The sequence below is a fragment of the Aquarana catesbeiana genome, linkage group LG05 (genome assembly GCF_042186555.1).
Source record: "Aquarana catesbeiana isolate 2022-GZ linkage group LG05, ASM4218655v1, whole genome shotgun sequence".
In the NCBI taxonomy this organism is placed as follows: domain Eukaryota; kingdom Metazoa; phylum Chordata; class Amphibia; order Anura; family Ranidae; genus Aquarana; species Aquarana catesbeiana.
In genome coordinates, this window is record NC_133328.1 from 178,701,045 (window position 1) to 178,717,572 (window position 16,528).

Consider the following 16,528-nt stretch of genomic DNA (forward strand, 5'->3'; position numbering starts at 1 on the left):
TCAGGATCAAGGCGTAAAAGTAGCACTCTACATAAAACATTTTTCTTTTTTACTGGAGAAGAGAGAACCGCATTTCAGATTCTTACTTAAATTGGAGACTCCATTGGAGAGGAATCTCCCTCACTTCCTGAATCAGTGATGGTGGTCCCTTGGATAGGTGGTCTCTCCAATGAGGAAACATACTACAATAAAACACGTATTTTTAAAGGAGTAAGAAAGGGATGGAAACTGTCAGATTTGTTTTAGTATCTGCTAGATGCAAAAACTTAACAACGCCCACCTGCATTGAATGGTGGCTGTGTCCAAATTGCACAGTGGTAAGATCTTAAAGGGGCAATAAATTACCAGGAGTGCATTAAATGTGGAGTTCAGGGATGCACTATATAGAGAGTGCAGGGTTCAGGGGTGCCCTATGCACAAAGTGCAGAGTTCAGGGATGTGCTACATACATAATGCAGATATCAGAATTGCGGTACGTACAGAGTTCAGGTGTACGCTACGTACCGAGTGCAATGTTCAGGGGTGCTCTATGTACCGAGTGCAGGGTTGAGGAGTGTGCTACATACAGTGAAGGGTTTAGGGGTGTGCTATGCATAATGTAAAGGGTTTAGCTCGCTTTCACAGGCTGCCCTATCACAGGCTCTGCCCCATCCCCAACCTCTGCACAAATCTCCCTCCACAGCCCTCCCCCCCCCCCCCAAAAGCCAAAAGCTTCCTCGCATCTCACCTACTCGGCACAGCCCTTGTACTTCCAGGCAGTGTAGGCGACTCACCTATTTCTCTCTCACTTGCGGGGCGATCATAGGTTGGCATTTGTGCACCCGGGCACAGATGGGGATCACAGTGCAGCTTACCACGTGATGCCCCATTCCACATTGCACCTGCATCTGTAGAAGGCTTCTGAGTTAACAAGTGACAGTGGTGAACAGGGAGTGGGGGGTTAAAGCTGGAGTTCCACCACGTTTCGGCTAAAAAAAAGCCCTGGGAGCGAGGGCCACATAAAATCGGCTGATGGGCTGGATTCGGCCTGTGGACCTTGTGTTTGACATATATCATGAAAATAATAAAGGTAAACATTTTATGCATCTTTTAATGCATGTTGAATCATTCACCACAAACCGAATTATAATAAAATCTTTAAGTGGATGTAAACCCGAGTCATGAAATTTGACATATATCTGCAGTGTTTTGTTATCTCTCTTCAAAGCGCTATGTCTTGTAGCTGTCTCCTGCTCCATTCTTCTGTTATCAGCCTGAAAACTTCTGACAAGTTCTCAATCAACTGAGGTAAAAGCAGCCTGAGTTTTGTGTTGGGGAGGATGCTATAAATAGATTAGAAGAGCCATGAATTATTCAATGAACAGTTCTGACAGTCTATACCCATGAGGAGGGGGTTGTGTGCCTTTTCTTCAATCAGCTGTCTTGGCTGTTTGCCCAGGCTTCACTACAGTGCTGAACCGGAAGAGAAAATCTAACACAATCTGAACTTTCTAAAGAATATATAAAGATGAAGACAGCAGATATACATGTAAAACTTATGTAGGGAGATTTGTTTCATTCCTGTGTATCATCTGAGGCTGTTTACTTCACTGGGTATATGTGAGGGCTTACATCCACTTTAATAAAGCAAATACCTTCTGTAGAACCTAAGAACGAACATGCACCTAATGCTAATTAATAACTAATTAGCCAACACAAACTCAGGAAGAACAATCACAAACTCTACTAAATGTGGTCATTACACATGCAACAACATCTGCTCTCCTTGCTAAACCATATATGCAGAGGTTGTCAACAAGTGCTTTATCCTCAGGGGCCTCCTTGATGGGTTCAGTAGATGCTCCAGCTTGTTAAAGTAAATGCATCATGACACTTAAGAGTTTTAATGAATAACAGCTCACATGTAAAACAGATCTAATTAGTAATTTTTATACTTTAAAACACATAGATTGTTTGGAAACATTAACACACGTCTCAATGAGTACTTGGGAGAAAATGACCTACGCTAGCAGTACTTGGTAAACAGCCATTCCAAAGGGTTAGTTGAGAAACAATAATAAGGATTGGTTATAGAATTTAATTTGTTGTAAATTGTATTTCAATTATTTCTAGTGATCCAGGTATAACTTGCAGTGAATGAAGTAGGCGCTTTTGCACCTTTCAGGGGTGTACTAGCATCAACAGAGAAAGGAAGGAAGGAACACCGCTCACCAACCCAGTGCATGAATATGTAAATGAGTGTGGCCCCAGCCAGTGGCGGTCCTATGACCTATTTCGCCCCACACACTGGGGCTTGATCACAGAGGTTCAGTTATTTCTAGCCTATTGACATTAATCTGAAGAAACCTGAAGTCTGAAACATACTTTGTGAAGATCTCCACACATTTAGTTCCTTGAATTTTGTGACACAAATTCACTATGCCCTGTGAGTAGCCTCTGCTGTGTCACACAATGTAAATGAGTGTGGCCCCAGCCAGTGCCGGTCCTATGACTTGTTTCGCCCTGCACACTGGGGCTTGATCACAGAAGTTCAGTTATTTCTAGCCTATTGACATTAATCTGAACAAATCTCAAGTCTGTAAACGTACTTTGTGAAGATCCCCACACGTTTAGTACCTTGAATTTTGTGACACAAATTCACTATGCCCTGTGAGTAGCCTCTGCTGTGTCACACAATTCACAGAATTTGCCTTTTGAACTACAGAGTGATAAGAGGAGGTGTTTCAGGAGCTGGGGTCAGTACAGGAATCGCTGCTGGCAGGCAGCAGGGAACCATGGGATATGTTGTCCTTAGAAATTTAATGTAAACAGCAGAGGAGAAGCTGCAAATCATGCAGGGAATCCATGAATATGTGGAAAGCGATGGCCAGCAGACAGGCAGCAATTACAATATAAAAGGAGATTCTTCAAGTAAACTTATACTGGATTGTCAAAAATGACCAGCGTTTGTATTGCTATCACAATGCTGTGTATATTATATGTTATACAATGAAAGTGTATGCTGTGACTATAGATCTTCTTTCTGGAACATCTGTTCCCTCCTGACCTGGCTTCTCTGTCCTTCCCCTCACCTTCCTACATAACGTTTTATGTAGCAGCCAGGGGGAGTGAAGGGGAATACTAAAGAGTGTACTTTGAATGACAGCTATGAGTCTGCTGGGGCTGCCGACATCGCATCCAAGATGGTCGCACCCAGCAGCAATCTGAAAGCCTTTCAATGTCTTTGAGATGCTCTTTCAGCTAAATAACATGTTAAAAGTACATATAATCGTATGGGAAGAATATTGTTTAAACAAATGGTCTGGTGATGAAGTCTCTTAAAAAAAAGACTTCCTGAGAGAGACATGTAAAATACAATTGCTGACTTGTGCAAATGTTAGGTGCTGGACTGTCATGCTGGTCCCCTGGCTTCACAATTTCAAATTACTGACCTGGTAGAGGTATACAGATACAAATTCTGCCATTATTCCACATTAATTCCATAATGACACACTTGTTGCAGATTGTCAATTTAATATGTATTAAAGCCAGTTAAGCCAGTCAAAAACAGTTCGAACCTTGGCCAATTCAGCAGGAACCGTCCGAGATTTGAACCATGCATAGGCAGGCTGAATGTACTCAAGTTATCGATTGATAAACTTGGGTACAACCAGCCTGCCCGATTTTAGATGCAATTATCGCTAGGGGCTGTTATAGCCTCTAGCAATAATCACTGTGTTCTCCGGGCGGGGATGGCTTCCCCCGTGGGGAGAACACAATGGCTCGGAAGCAGTGATTCCCCTGTCAACATCCTCTGTGTCGATGGGGGAATCAAGCCCGTGGTTGCAGGTAAGAAATTTGCTCCGTCTATGGCCAGCCTTAGACTAAAATCCAAGCAAACAGCATTTCACAAAGAGGGTCAGACGTTTCAGCCTCCAGATCTGTCTTAACAGACTCATCTACAGGCACCTAAAGTGATCCTTGAAAAGACCTTTGCTCGTCTACATTCATATTTCTGCTTTTTCATGCAGGATTTTATTTTGTAAAGCACCACACCTGTTCTGCACAAAACAGATGGGTAAATACAGCCTTATATGATGGACATTTTCCAGTAATGTATAAAATCAGTGCAATTTGTCATAGGATTTGCAGCAAAGGTAATAAATGTGACCCAAACAAACATCTGATAGCCATGACCAATCGAGGTATTATATGGCTGTCTATGGGCGGCACAGTGGTGTAGTGGTAGCACTCTCGCCTAGCAGTAAGAAGGGTCGCTGGTTCGAATCCCAACCACGACACTACCTGCCTGGAGTTTGCATGTTCTCCCTGTGCCTGCGTGGGTTTCCTCCCACACTCCAAAGACATGCTGGTAGGTTAATTGGATCCTGTCTAAATTGTCCTTAGTATGTATGAATGTGAGTTAGGGACCTTAGATTGTAAGCTCCTTGAGGGTAGGGACTGATGTGAATGTACAATGTATATGTAAAGCGCTGCGTAAATTGACGGTGCTATATAAGTACCTGAAATAAATAAATAAAATAAATAAAAAAATAACTAACCATGGATTGTAGCAGGTCCCATTAACATTTGCATTCAGCATTTACTGTACAATTTAAAGAAATAGATCACATGTATTTGCATATAGTGCAAAACATGCAAACAGCCACTGGAGAGCGGAGCAGTAGTATGATCAGGAAAGGAGAACTTGTGCCAAAACTAAACTTCCTGTTATGAAACAATGACTTATTTCTATTGCTTTAACCCCAGCTCTCTTTTATTAAATTGTATTGTGAAAGTACTGTCTAGACTTATAATGTAAAGCTCTGCGCAAACTTCTGACACTATAAAAATCCAATATAATATCAATATTCAGGTTAAAGCTAAACTCCAGCCAAACATTTTTGCTTTTTGATAGGAGTAGAAGGCCCCTTTCACATGAGGCGGAATCCATCCAAGCGAATCCGCCTGCTCAGTGGGGGATCTCTCCGCTGATACCTGCAGAGCAGGTGGATGACAGGTCCTTGTCCGCTCCGCTATGCAGAGCAGACACGGACACAGCCAACTGTTCTCCATGGGGCGGTCAGATGGAAACGGACTGCATGTCGGTTTCTATTCGATAGTCATCCGATCGATGGATGGCGAACGTATCGGCATAAGTCTGTTTTTAACTGACCAGATTGGATCGGATGCCGGTGGGTGACAACGAACGTGTCTGCTGACATCCGTCGCCCCATAGAGAACAATTAGTGGTCCGATTGGGTCCGCCTGAAAAATGGACAGGGGGACCCAATCGGTCCGCTGGTGTAAAAGGGGCCGGAGGGTTAGATAACCAAAAGGATGCTGTCATAACCATTTGTGTCTGTTGAAGTGATCTTCCCCTATTTTCATATTATCATCTTCTCAATGGGAACACAGACGACAATAAAACTAACCTGAAGAAGGTTCTAACCCTTTTACACCCTAAACACATGGCTACATTTGATTTATCTACAAGACGAACATTAGGACAAGACATTTAAATATACCTGCGTCAAACTATGAAAATAGTGACAATTGCTTTGGATGGAAAGTAGTAGTACATTGACTTACGAAAGTATTTCAAGGTCTCTTCAATTTGTTCAGTTGTCAAGTCAATGTTGGCATCAGGAGAGATGAGCGGTGTTTGGAGCCAGTCGTCGTGGTCATACCCATAGATGGTGTCGGCTCTTAGCTTGTAATGTGGCAGCTGCTCTTCCAGCAGGCTGATGATTTCAACTTCCGGAAGATCAGTACTATTGCACACATCTGAAAGAAATCGTAGCATATTGTTTGCTGTCATCAAGTCTTACGCTCCAGGTTTAGATCTCGAGATCTTTCAGTAAATACAAATTTGCATTAATATATTCCTGAAGTGTTACAATATACAGAAACAGTATAAAGCTGTACTTTTAGCAGTAAAAAACAGTCTCTACAGATAAGTTGGCGCTGTATCCTGTACAATAATAATAATAATAATAATAATAATAATAATATAATACTAAGTGGGTTTTCAATCATGAGATGATTCAATCACTCTGCTGCCAGCAGGAGAAAGCATTTCTTCCCCGGTTCCTCCCAATTATCCCCAATTAGTCACACTGCAACACTGTAACTTTGTAGCAAGTCACAAATTGAGAGACTGAAACATGGGACTGAGCTGTGTTGGGCCTTATGAGGCCATACTCTGAAAAATATGGGAATATTTACATGCCTGAGAGCCACAGATGCAATGTGTAGCTGTACATGGGTATAGGCCAAACTTGCTTAAGCACGCACAAGGGCGTAAGACCCTGAAAGCACACAGCTGCATTTCAGGATTTATACGCAAAGTGGTCTATACCCATGTAAAGGTCCACCCTCCTCCGTTCACAGAGGGCTTTGCATTCATTAAAGCTATAGTATAGGATCTATAAATGGAGGAGGGGATTAGCCCCTGAAGCAGGGCAGTGGGGGTGCAGGAGAATTTGGATTTCATGACAGCCAACACCAGCACAAGGGACCCTTCCCAATAAATGTAAGTGCTGCCCCTTTTTCTGATTTTTATTTTTCTTAACCAAAATTTAGGCTTTAACTATTTTCTGCACTTAGGGGGCGTGACCGGATGCGGGAGTGAGAGGAGGGGTGAGCGAACTTCCCCCAGCCCGATGCCTCCGTGTCCATAGGAAATCACTCTAGCGCTCCGACCCGGCTGCGAGAGCTCTCTCCCTCCACAGAACTCGGCGCCTATCTAGCTGCTCGGCTCCCCTGCCCCTGCCTGTCCCGGAGCGCGACGCCGGAATACTAGTTCAGCTGCTCGGGAGAAGCTGTATACCTGAACCCTTGGAGTGGAGAGGAGGAGCCCTGGCTCCCCGCTTGGGGCGGTTGCCTGGGCGACGGCTTTGGCTTCGGCATTAGTGGAAAGAGACGGCGGGGACGGCGTGCGCTCTCAGAGAAAGGAGCCATTAATAGGAGCGTCCCTGTGCTGCCCAGGTACCCGGCAGCGTCAAGGTACTAGCTTTTGTGGCTATACTAGTGGGTGTACTAGAAGCGGACTGTCTCTCCCCTCTCCCCAGGGATTAGCCTATTATCGCGGACGAAGGGGGAGCGGAGGCACAGGTGAGCCCAGGCAGCCTGATATATTACCATCCTATGACCTGTCTTGAGCTCAGGCTGGCTTAAGCAGCCTGTTACATTATCACACAGCGACTTGTGTATACTTGGGAAAAGTTATTCTTTGATGGCTGGTGGAGGGCTATATTAATAAGGGATACTACTGGGTCTGAGACAGCATTGAGTGAAGAGAAGAGGAGTAGGGGAAGAGAGAAGAGGGGGGGGGGGGGGGGGGAACACTAACCCCACGAGCGACTAAACCCTTTCACACATTCCCCCGGCTTATACAATAAGCCATGACTAGGAAAAAGGGAGAGGAACTACAACAACAGGACAACACTGGCTCCCAAATGACCCGTACTACAAAAGAAAAGGCGAATCAGGCAGCAGCCGCAGCAGCGGCTAAACTGGAAAAATTTGCTCACCCCTCCACTTCATCACCATCTTAAAACACTCAGCAGCAGCAGCAGGACAGGTCGCAAGCAGGGGGCTCAGGGGACAGAAAGAGCCTAGGAAAAGGACCAGCTGCAATGCATACATCGAAAATGGCGACTAGTAAAGGTTCTGCGGGCGACCCCGCGGGGTTAGCAACCAGCAATGCTGCTGCGCAAAACGCACCAGCAGATGCTGAACCCACGCTGAAAGATGTTCTACGGGCTGTCAACTCCTGTAAAGCCTCCTTAAGCGACCTGAGTAACCAGCTGACGGGACTAAAGGAAGAGATAATTAGGGTAAGCCAAGAACTGCAAAGGACTATAACTAGAACATCTGAACTGGAGGAGAGAGTAAGCCAGGTTGAGGACGATTTAACCCCACTGAAGCAAGATCTCAAGTCACTAAAAACGCAGATGGGACTATATAAAGTGAAAATGGAGGAAATCGAAAATAGGTCACGTAGGAATAACGTGAGAGTGGTAGGCCTACCGGAGCGGTGTGAGGGTCCCCACCCCGAGGAGTTCTTGGAGAAGTGGCTTAGGGGTATATTCGGGACGGAAACTTTCTCTCATCTTTTTGCCATTGAGAGAGCCCACAGAGTGCCAACTAGGGCCCCGCCTTCAGGGGGGTACCCCAGGCCAATAATAATGAAGTTTTTTAACTATAGAGATAAGGGAACATTGATGCGTAGGGCCAGAGAACTGGGGGATATTCTGTATAACGGAGTTAAGATCTCATTTTTTCCTGATTATTCCCCAGACCTCCAGAAACGAAGGGCTGAATTCAGGGATATTAAGCGCAACTTACGGACTTACAATATAGAATACGCCCTGTTATACCCTGCTCGGCTACGCATCACTGCCTTAGGGTCTACCCATTTCTTCGACACAACAGTAGGGGCAACAAAATGGCTGGAAGACAACAAAACGGGCCTACAGAGTTAAGGGTCAAATAAGGTTATCTAAACCTGGACAGGAAAGGAGGAAAATGCAACTTTTTCTTTTTTGATTCTTTTCCATTTTTTTTTTTCCTCATAGCAATTAGCAGACGACACGGGGGTGGGGGGTTGGGGGGGGGCACGAGAGTGGAAGCACGGATGAAGGATGTGGTTCCACTAGCTGTGCATGTTGTTTTGTGGGCTTGGAAGTGGGTCGTGGGTGGGGGGGATGAGTGTGGTAGCGAGTCACAATGTATTTTTTCAGCATATGTGTGGGGAGTCACTTCTTGTATGGTTGGGAGGGGGGAAAAAGGTCACAAGTGCAGCCCCCAGGGCTAGCCTAATTAGGCAGGGGGGGGGTCACGAACAAGGGTGGGAAGAAGGGGGGTGGATAAAGTTGAAGGTGGGTGGGAAGGGGGGTTTATAGTGAGTTATAGGGATAGGCAATGGCGCAAATGTAAGGCACACACAGTTATGAAGGGTTGGTTCACAAAAACAAATGCAATGTATATTAGCACAAGTGGTTTGTATTTGCAGTTAGGAATTGTAGGGGGGGGGTCCCTGGATGTGGGGGCCCCCTGCCCCCCCCCTCACCTTATTTTTCCTTATTTTTCTTCGTACTTTTTCTTGGCTAACACAATCACAGAGTTCACGATGAGCTTGGTACCCACAAACGCACAAATGAACTTTTTCTTTTTTTTTTCTTGTTTTTTCTCTCTTCTCTTTCTTAGATGCCTTTTAAAACGTTAAGGATAGGCTCCTGGAACATCAGGGGCATGCGAGATCCTGCCAAAAGGGCAGCTGTATTTTTGGCAATGGAAGCTCACGGCGTTGAACTGGCTTGTCTGCAGGAAACCCACCTTACTAATGATACTAAATCACAGGTTCGGAACCACAAATTCCAAGAACAGTATCACTCAGTTTACACCTCATACTCAAGAGGGGTGAGCATATTGGTGGGGAGAGGCATCTCGTTTTCCTGCAGGGAAGCCAGAATAGACGCGTTGGGTCGCTATGTCTTCCTGAGCTGCGTTGTGGAAAATCAGCCCCTGGTGATAGCAAATATTTACATCCCCCCTCCGTTTAAAACAGAGACCATTTTGGACCTGTTGGAGTTTGCGGAAAGCAAAGTAGACGTACCGATTATACTAGTGGGGGATTTTAATACAGTCCTGGACAATAAATTGGATCGGTTCCCGCCCATGAACCGGGTGGAAAGGCTATCAGAGGGCCGCTTAGGCCAACTTCTGGAGGAGGTTGGGTGGTGCGACCTATGGAGATCCCACAGCCCAAACATCCGACAGTATTCCTGTTACTCAGGGACATACTCTACTCTCTCGCGCATAGACATGGCGGTAGGCAATAGGGACGCTATGCAATTAATAGGGAATATAGAGTACAAGCCGAGGGGTATCTCAGATCACTCTCCCTTGATCTTGACTCTGAACCTAACTGCTAAATCTAGCCGCAAAAGGTGGACAATAAAACCATTATGGTTGGACTTAATAAGCAGCTCAGTAGAAGTAACCTCTAAATTAAAAGAGTTTGTAACATTTAACTCAGGTTCAGCCCCTGTGGGGGTAGTGTGGGATACTTTAAAAGCGTTCCTTAGGGGACTACTACACCAGCAGGTTGTCATAGCTAAGAAAACGTCAAGGGAATGGGAGGAGAGGGCTAGTAGGGAAGCTATGGACTCAGAAGCACAATACGTGGCGGACCCAACCCCGGAAAAACAGGCGGTATGGCTCAGCAAACAAGAGTATAGAGAAGTAATCAATAGAAGAGTAGAAAACAAAAGACTCTTCCAGAAACAAAATTATTTTGGTGAAGGGGAGAAAGTGGGCCGGATGCTGGCACTTATAACTAAGTCTAACCTATCCCCATCGGCCATTTTTTCAATTAAGACACCGTCTGGAGAAATTACTTCCGACCCCGCCAAGGTCCTAGAGACTTTCTCGGCGTTCTATAGGGATCTGTACAGGTCGCGCAGGGGGTCGGATCGGCACGATATGAACGGGTTTCTAGAAGGGGTAGAGCTGCCTGTGCTCTTGGAAAGGGACAGGAGCGAGATGGATTCTCCCCTGACCCTGGAGGAGTTGCAAAAGGCTGTTGCGGAGCTGTCAGGCCAGAAATCTCCAGGCCCGGATGGCTTGCCATTGGAGATCTATAGAAAGTATGGGGAGGTGCTACTTCCGGAGCTCCTAAAAGTACTGGAGCAGTCGATTAAGAACGGAAGGTTACCCCTGTCGATGTTGGAGGCCGATATAGTGGTGATACCAAAGGAGGGGAAAGATTTATCGGAAGTCTCCTCATATAGACCGATATCATTACTGTGTTCGGACGCCAAGATTGTTGCAAGGGTGCTGGCATCTAGACTAAATAAATGCATTACAAAACTCGTGCATCCAGACCAATCGGGGTTTATCCCCGGTCGGTCTACTAGTACCAATATTAGAAGGGCCTACTTGAACCTTCAAGCACCGGCGGAGAATGCGGGGTCTAGAGCCATATTGTCCTTGGACACCGCCAAGGCTTTCGATAGCCTGGAGTGGGAATATCTTTGGTGGGTCCTGGAGAGGTTTGGATTTGGCCCCGTATTCATCAGCTGGTTAAAAATCCTATATAACCACCCAAAGGCAAGACTCAAGGTAAACAATGATTATTCGGAAAGCTTTCCCCTCGAAAGAGGAACTAGGCAGGGCTGCCCCTTGTCCCCTTTGCTGTTTGTCTTGGCTATGGAGCCATTGGCGGGAGCGGTGAGATCATCAGCCGAACTGCAGGGCTTTCATAGGAAAGGTGTGGAAGAGAGAATAGCGCTTTTTGCGGACGATGTTTTATTTTTCCTTGGGGACACGATCTCCTCATTGGAGAAAGTAGTCCATTTGGTGCAGGACTTTGGTAAATTCTCAGGTCTGACCATTAACTGGGAGAAATCATCGCTCCTGCCGATCGATCCATTGGCCAACCCTATTCCAATGAGCCTACCTCAATTAAGAGTCACGGGGAGAATGAAGTACCTTGGTGTTGTGTTGTCTAGGGACCCCAACGCGTTTATTGAGGACAATCTGGTCCCTCTTCTACTGAAATTTAAAAAAAAATGCGACATCTGGTGTAGACTCCCTCTCTCTACAGCGGGTCGGGCCAACTTGATTAAAATGGTATGGCTGCCTCAGTTGTTATACCTGCTCCACAATTCCCCAGTGTGGATTGGGGAGAAGTGGTTCCAAAGAATTCAATCCCTTTTCAGGGAATTAATTTGGAAAAAAGGGCAGGCCAGGATAGGCCTACAAAAACTGCAGTGTCCCGTTACGAAGGGGGGATTGGGGATCCCCCACCCATTTACCTATTTTCTGGCGGCCCAGCTACAACAACTTGGTGGATGTGCCACTGATGGAGGGGGAGGTAAGAGCGTCCAAATCATTTTACAGGGAAGCCCTCATAGTTCATTAGTTGAAGCACTGGAGGCAGACTCGCTACAACGAGAGATCCCAACACTTAAAATGATCACTAAGGTCTGGCAGGCAGCCAAGCGAACAATGGGGTACAAGGGAATCTCACAATATTCACCAATCTGGAACAACAGGTTCCTGCAGGAACTACTATCAGTTGATAGGAACAAGCTGTGGGAAAGGAGTGGGATACGCCGGCTGATACAGTTATACGAGGGGGACACCCTGAAACCCTTCGAGGAACTGAGGCACGAGTACGGGTTGCCAAACCGAGTATTTTATAGCTACTTACAGATTAGACACGCCTTGAGCAAACAGTTCGGAAGGCAACCCCCCATATGGTGCAAGATCCCATTATTACAAACAATAATAAAATCAGAGACCTCTAAGGGGTTAATCACAGTGATATATACCCAATTAATAAAGAAAATAAACACACAGGCAGGCTTTCCCGGGGGCAGGGACAGGTGGGCGGCTGATGTGGGGGAGATTACGGACACGCAGTGGAAAAGGATTCTGGAACTTGGACCAGAGGTGTCGGTCTCTCCCTCGCAAAAAGCCTCTCACCTAATGCTGCTACACAGATCCTACTACACACCGAAAAAGCTTTTTTTGTTCGGCCGTAGAATCAACGATGAGTGCCCCAGATGTAGAAGTACAGGTGATTTAATCCATATGTTCTGGAGGTGTCCAAAACTAGTCAGGTACTGGCCTGAGATTTTAAAGAAAATAAATACTACGCTTAAAACTAACTTAGAGCTAGATCCCAAGACCTGTGTGCTGGGACATGTTACCAATGGACTGAGAGACAGAAGCACGGTGGTAGCGGCAGCAAGATGCTTGTTCCAAGCCAGGAAATTAATTGCACAGTCCTGGCAATCAAGAACTCCCCCCACCCCGGAAGATTGGATTAGAACTGTTAACTCCACAGTGTGGAGTGAAAGAACATTCTACACCAGGTCAGGCAACCACAATAAGTTCACGAGAATGTGGAACCCGTGGATCCAAGCAATGCCTTGTCCGCCAGCAGTGTTACTCTAGTGTTGAGTATACCTGCCCCCCCCATTAACGGGGTGAGGCTGAGCGAGCAGTAGCTTAGAGGTTAGAGCCGAGAGAGAATAACGTACTGAACTAATATTGGTTATTGTATGCGCTTTTGGAAATATGGGGGCTCAACTAGGGGGGGTTATAGGGGGGTGGGGGGGGTGGGTGCATTAGTGAGAGAAGTATCAATGCATAAATACGCACAATAGCAATACGAGGGTATGCGGCCAACTGGCCTTGAGAGGCAGGATGTAGGTTTTATACTCTGTATTGCAGCACTTCTATAACTACCTATATACTGAAACGCATACGGTTACACAACACTTTACTTAAAAAAAAAAAAAAAAATCTTCAAATGGCCACAATGATGTGACTGGATTAGAGACATATATGAATATTACTCTGAAGGCAGTCTCTGGATAAAGTTGACTGATGTGGCAAAAAAAACAAAAAAAAAAAACAAACTATTTTCTGCACTATAGCGTTCAAATTGATAGCATTAATAATATAGCAAGGTTAAGGTTTCTGTACATGGGTGTAGTGTTCCTGCATTTGCTGTGCTATTAGCAAATCCAACATCAATTCTAATGTATAAACACAGTCAATGAACTTGAAAGGCATAGTGCATCTTTAGCAAAGAACTGCCAATGCAGATAAAGAGTAGATAAAAGCAAGCTGTGCAGTTTTGACCAAAGGTAAATAATGCCCTTGCTATAGGTGTAGGCCATTTATGTACCACCTGAGGCCTGACTGAAAAACTGTCCAGAGGTGGCATCAGCCATCCTGCCCTGATAGGATGTTGCTAGGAGAATCCCAGCTGTTTTTATTTACAGCTGCACACGCGTTTTTTTTTTTTTTTTTTTGTAAAGGTGAACTATGCCTTTAAACTGGTGTTTCAAAAATGTGCTGATTTGAATTATAGACAAGTACAGATTTCTGATAACAGTCACTGGCTTCATTCAGAGAGATGATAAAAATGCTGTTCTGAAGAATGTCAGATCATATGACAGACACAAGGCCAATGCACTGCTCCTTCAGATACACAAAATGTTGGCAGCACATTCTACCACAGAGCAGTCATTTATAAACAACGATTATACCCTTCGTAAAAAAAGGTCTACAGTGGATATACAGTATATCTTCCTTTTATAAAGAGTCAACACTAATTTCATCACAAACTGTAAATCCCCTTCATGACCCGAGGTCACTAAATTCTAGAGGCCCAATTAAACTTAGCAACTTCAGCATACATCAGTTTACTTAAGCCTAGTACACACGGGCTGAATGTCAGACGGCATTGGCCGGTTCAATAGAAACTGACCGACATTCAACTTGTGTGTGCTGCAATTGGTCCAACAGAAGCCAACTGAAAAAGACAATGACGGGGCATGGCCAAAAAGTTCTGCCGACTGACTCCTGATCAATGCTCTCAGCCAATGGCGGCTGAGATCGTTGACCGGAGTTGTTTTGGCGGGGGGGGGGGGGGGCGTCCCCCTGTCAGAACACAATAGCACAGCAGGGGAGATTGCTGTACTAACATCCGATAATTAGCTGTCAGGTTTTTTTCATTCAACCCTACTGGGTTGACAAAAAAACTGCTAGTGTGTACTAGGCTTTACTTACCTCTATAATTAACTAGCTTACCTGCAAAATGATAACTTTGTTAGTTTATGATATAAAGTAAAACCTAAAGTAAACATTGCACTGCTAATGTGGGGCAAAAGCAACAAGATTATTTATTGGAGCTCCAGCCATTTTTGGGCTAATTAAAAGTCAGCAACTACAAAAACTGTAGCTGATAACTTTTAATAAACAGACACTCACCTGTCCCAGGATCCAGCGATGTGCTCACCCAAGCCGCCCCTTCCCTCTGTCTTCTGTCCCTGGAATCTCAACTGTGGGCACCCAGCTGTGACAGCTTTCGGCTTCACAGCTACGAACTGCACTGCACATTGTAAATGGTTGCACATTCTGGGACCTGTGACTTGTCCTAGATGACTGTGGGGAGGGGAGAGTAGAACTTCCAGTCAGATCGCCTGGGCAATTCAAGAGGAAGTGGGAGCGCCTTTTAAAGAAGAAGAGGAGCGGGGCCTTAAAGTACAACATCCCCTTTTGGGTAGCGCTCCGCTTTAAAGGAGAAGTCCAGCCTTAGCTCATTCGGTTGGCCTTCTCCTATGGGTCCACAGGAGTGCATTTCGTTTGGCAGTCCTGTGGCCCATTTTCAGCTGAGAGGGGTTTGAAGTCCGCTCTCTGCTGATGTCACAGGAATCAGTCCAGGCAACGCATCATCCCGACAATAAAGTCTGGATCCGCCAGGTGCCCTGGACTGATACCTGTCTCAGCCTCTCAGAGAGCCGCTGAGAGCCTAAGACGGCCGCTCCCCGCCCCTCTACAGCTCAGCACTCCAGTGAGCGTGGAGGAGCAGAGCAGGGGAGCTGCTGATTGATAGGCAACATCTCTCCTCTAGGGGAGGAGTGAGAACCAAACCATCGGCGGTGTTCTATTGCTCGGCACTCAGTGCAGAGGCAGCGGGGACAGATGTAGCATCGGACCGAAGCTGCATCCACCTAGGTAAGTATGAATATGGGATAAAAAAAATCTCATGCTTCTCTTTTATCTGCTACCCTCTACAGCTGCATACTCACCCATCCTTCACTCCTCTACCACTCTATTCAGCTGCTGGCAGCAAACACAGGTACGTCTACTTATGGGGAACATGTGACTCACCCCCTTTCTGGCACATTACAGCACAGATGATTGGGGTTTAGCCATTAAAGTACTTACAGGTAGTGTGGGAAAAAAATAAATACAAAAAAAAAAAAAGTACCTTGTTTATCCACAAACAACAAATAAAATTTTCAAGAATTTATATAGTGAGCATAATCCTCCTTTTACAGTTGGCTCCACTTCCTTTATACTTAAATCATTTCCCTTTAGACCCTTTTCACATGAGCATACCCAAAGCATACGCCAATGCATGGGCCGTATTTGCCTGCACAGTGACGCACAGTCCCATTCATCTCAATCTGAACACAGCGGCTGCACGGACACAGCTGCTGATCCCAATTTGACAGGCGTGTGAGTGCAATGGCCCTGAACACAGACATTGCACGCCTATGTGAAAGATTCCAGTGCCGGTTCCTGCATCACATCCCCTCCGCAGGCAGTTCACACTCTTCTTTGCAAACCGCTGTGGGTGTCAATACAAAGTTAATGAACCCCCAGATCGGTTTCCAGTGTGGGGAAAAAAAAATGTCTTGCACTTTTTTCGTGCGAATCCAATGCGAGTTCAGCCATACAACTGTATGGCTAAATTCACATTGCACAGACATCGCATGTGATCGGCACAGTAATGCAGTGTGAATCACATGCGAATGTCTGTGTTCGCTATAGTGTGAAACCAGGCTAAATAATACCCAGCTGACTCCATTGAAAGGCACTGACTATTTGCACTTGTGGCTTGAGCAGATCGCTCTTCAGAGAGTATTTGATAGACGGTAAAGAGGCGTTGAATAGCCGCCTCACTGCCTGTTCTAACCCAAAAATGCCCCTAAATGCCCGACTACTGCACCAC

General features: G+C 45.6%; 1 protein-coding gene across 8 annotated transcripts in view; it reads right to left on the minus strand.

Annotated features, from left to right (window-relative positions):
- Positions 1-16,528, minus strand: part of TRAK1 (trafficking kinesin protein 1) — a 234,172-nt gene that overhangs the window by 144,940 nt on the left and 72,704 nt on the right. For all 8 annotated transcript variants that reach the window (XM_073630396.1, XM_073630387.1, XM_073630393.1 and 5 more), the window contains one exon: positions 5,572-5,766. Coding sequence is in view for 4 of the 8 variants with exons in the window: in XM_073630387.1 (XP_073486488.1) it covers positions 5,572-5,766 (195 nt within the window). In the remaining 4 variants the exon portion in view is untranslated. Of the gene's footprint in view, positions 1-5,571; positions 5,767-16,528 lie in introns of those variants that run through there.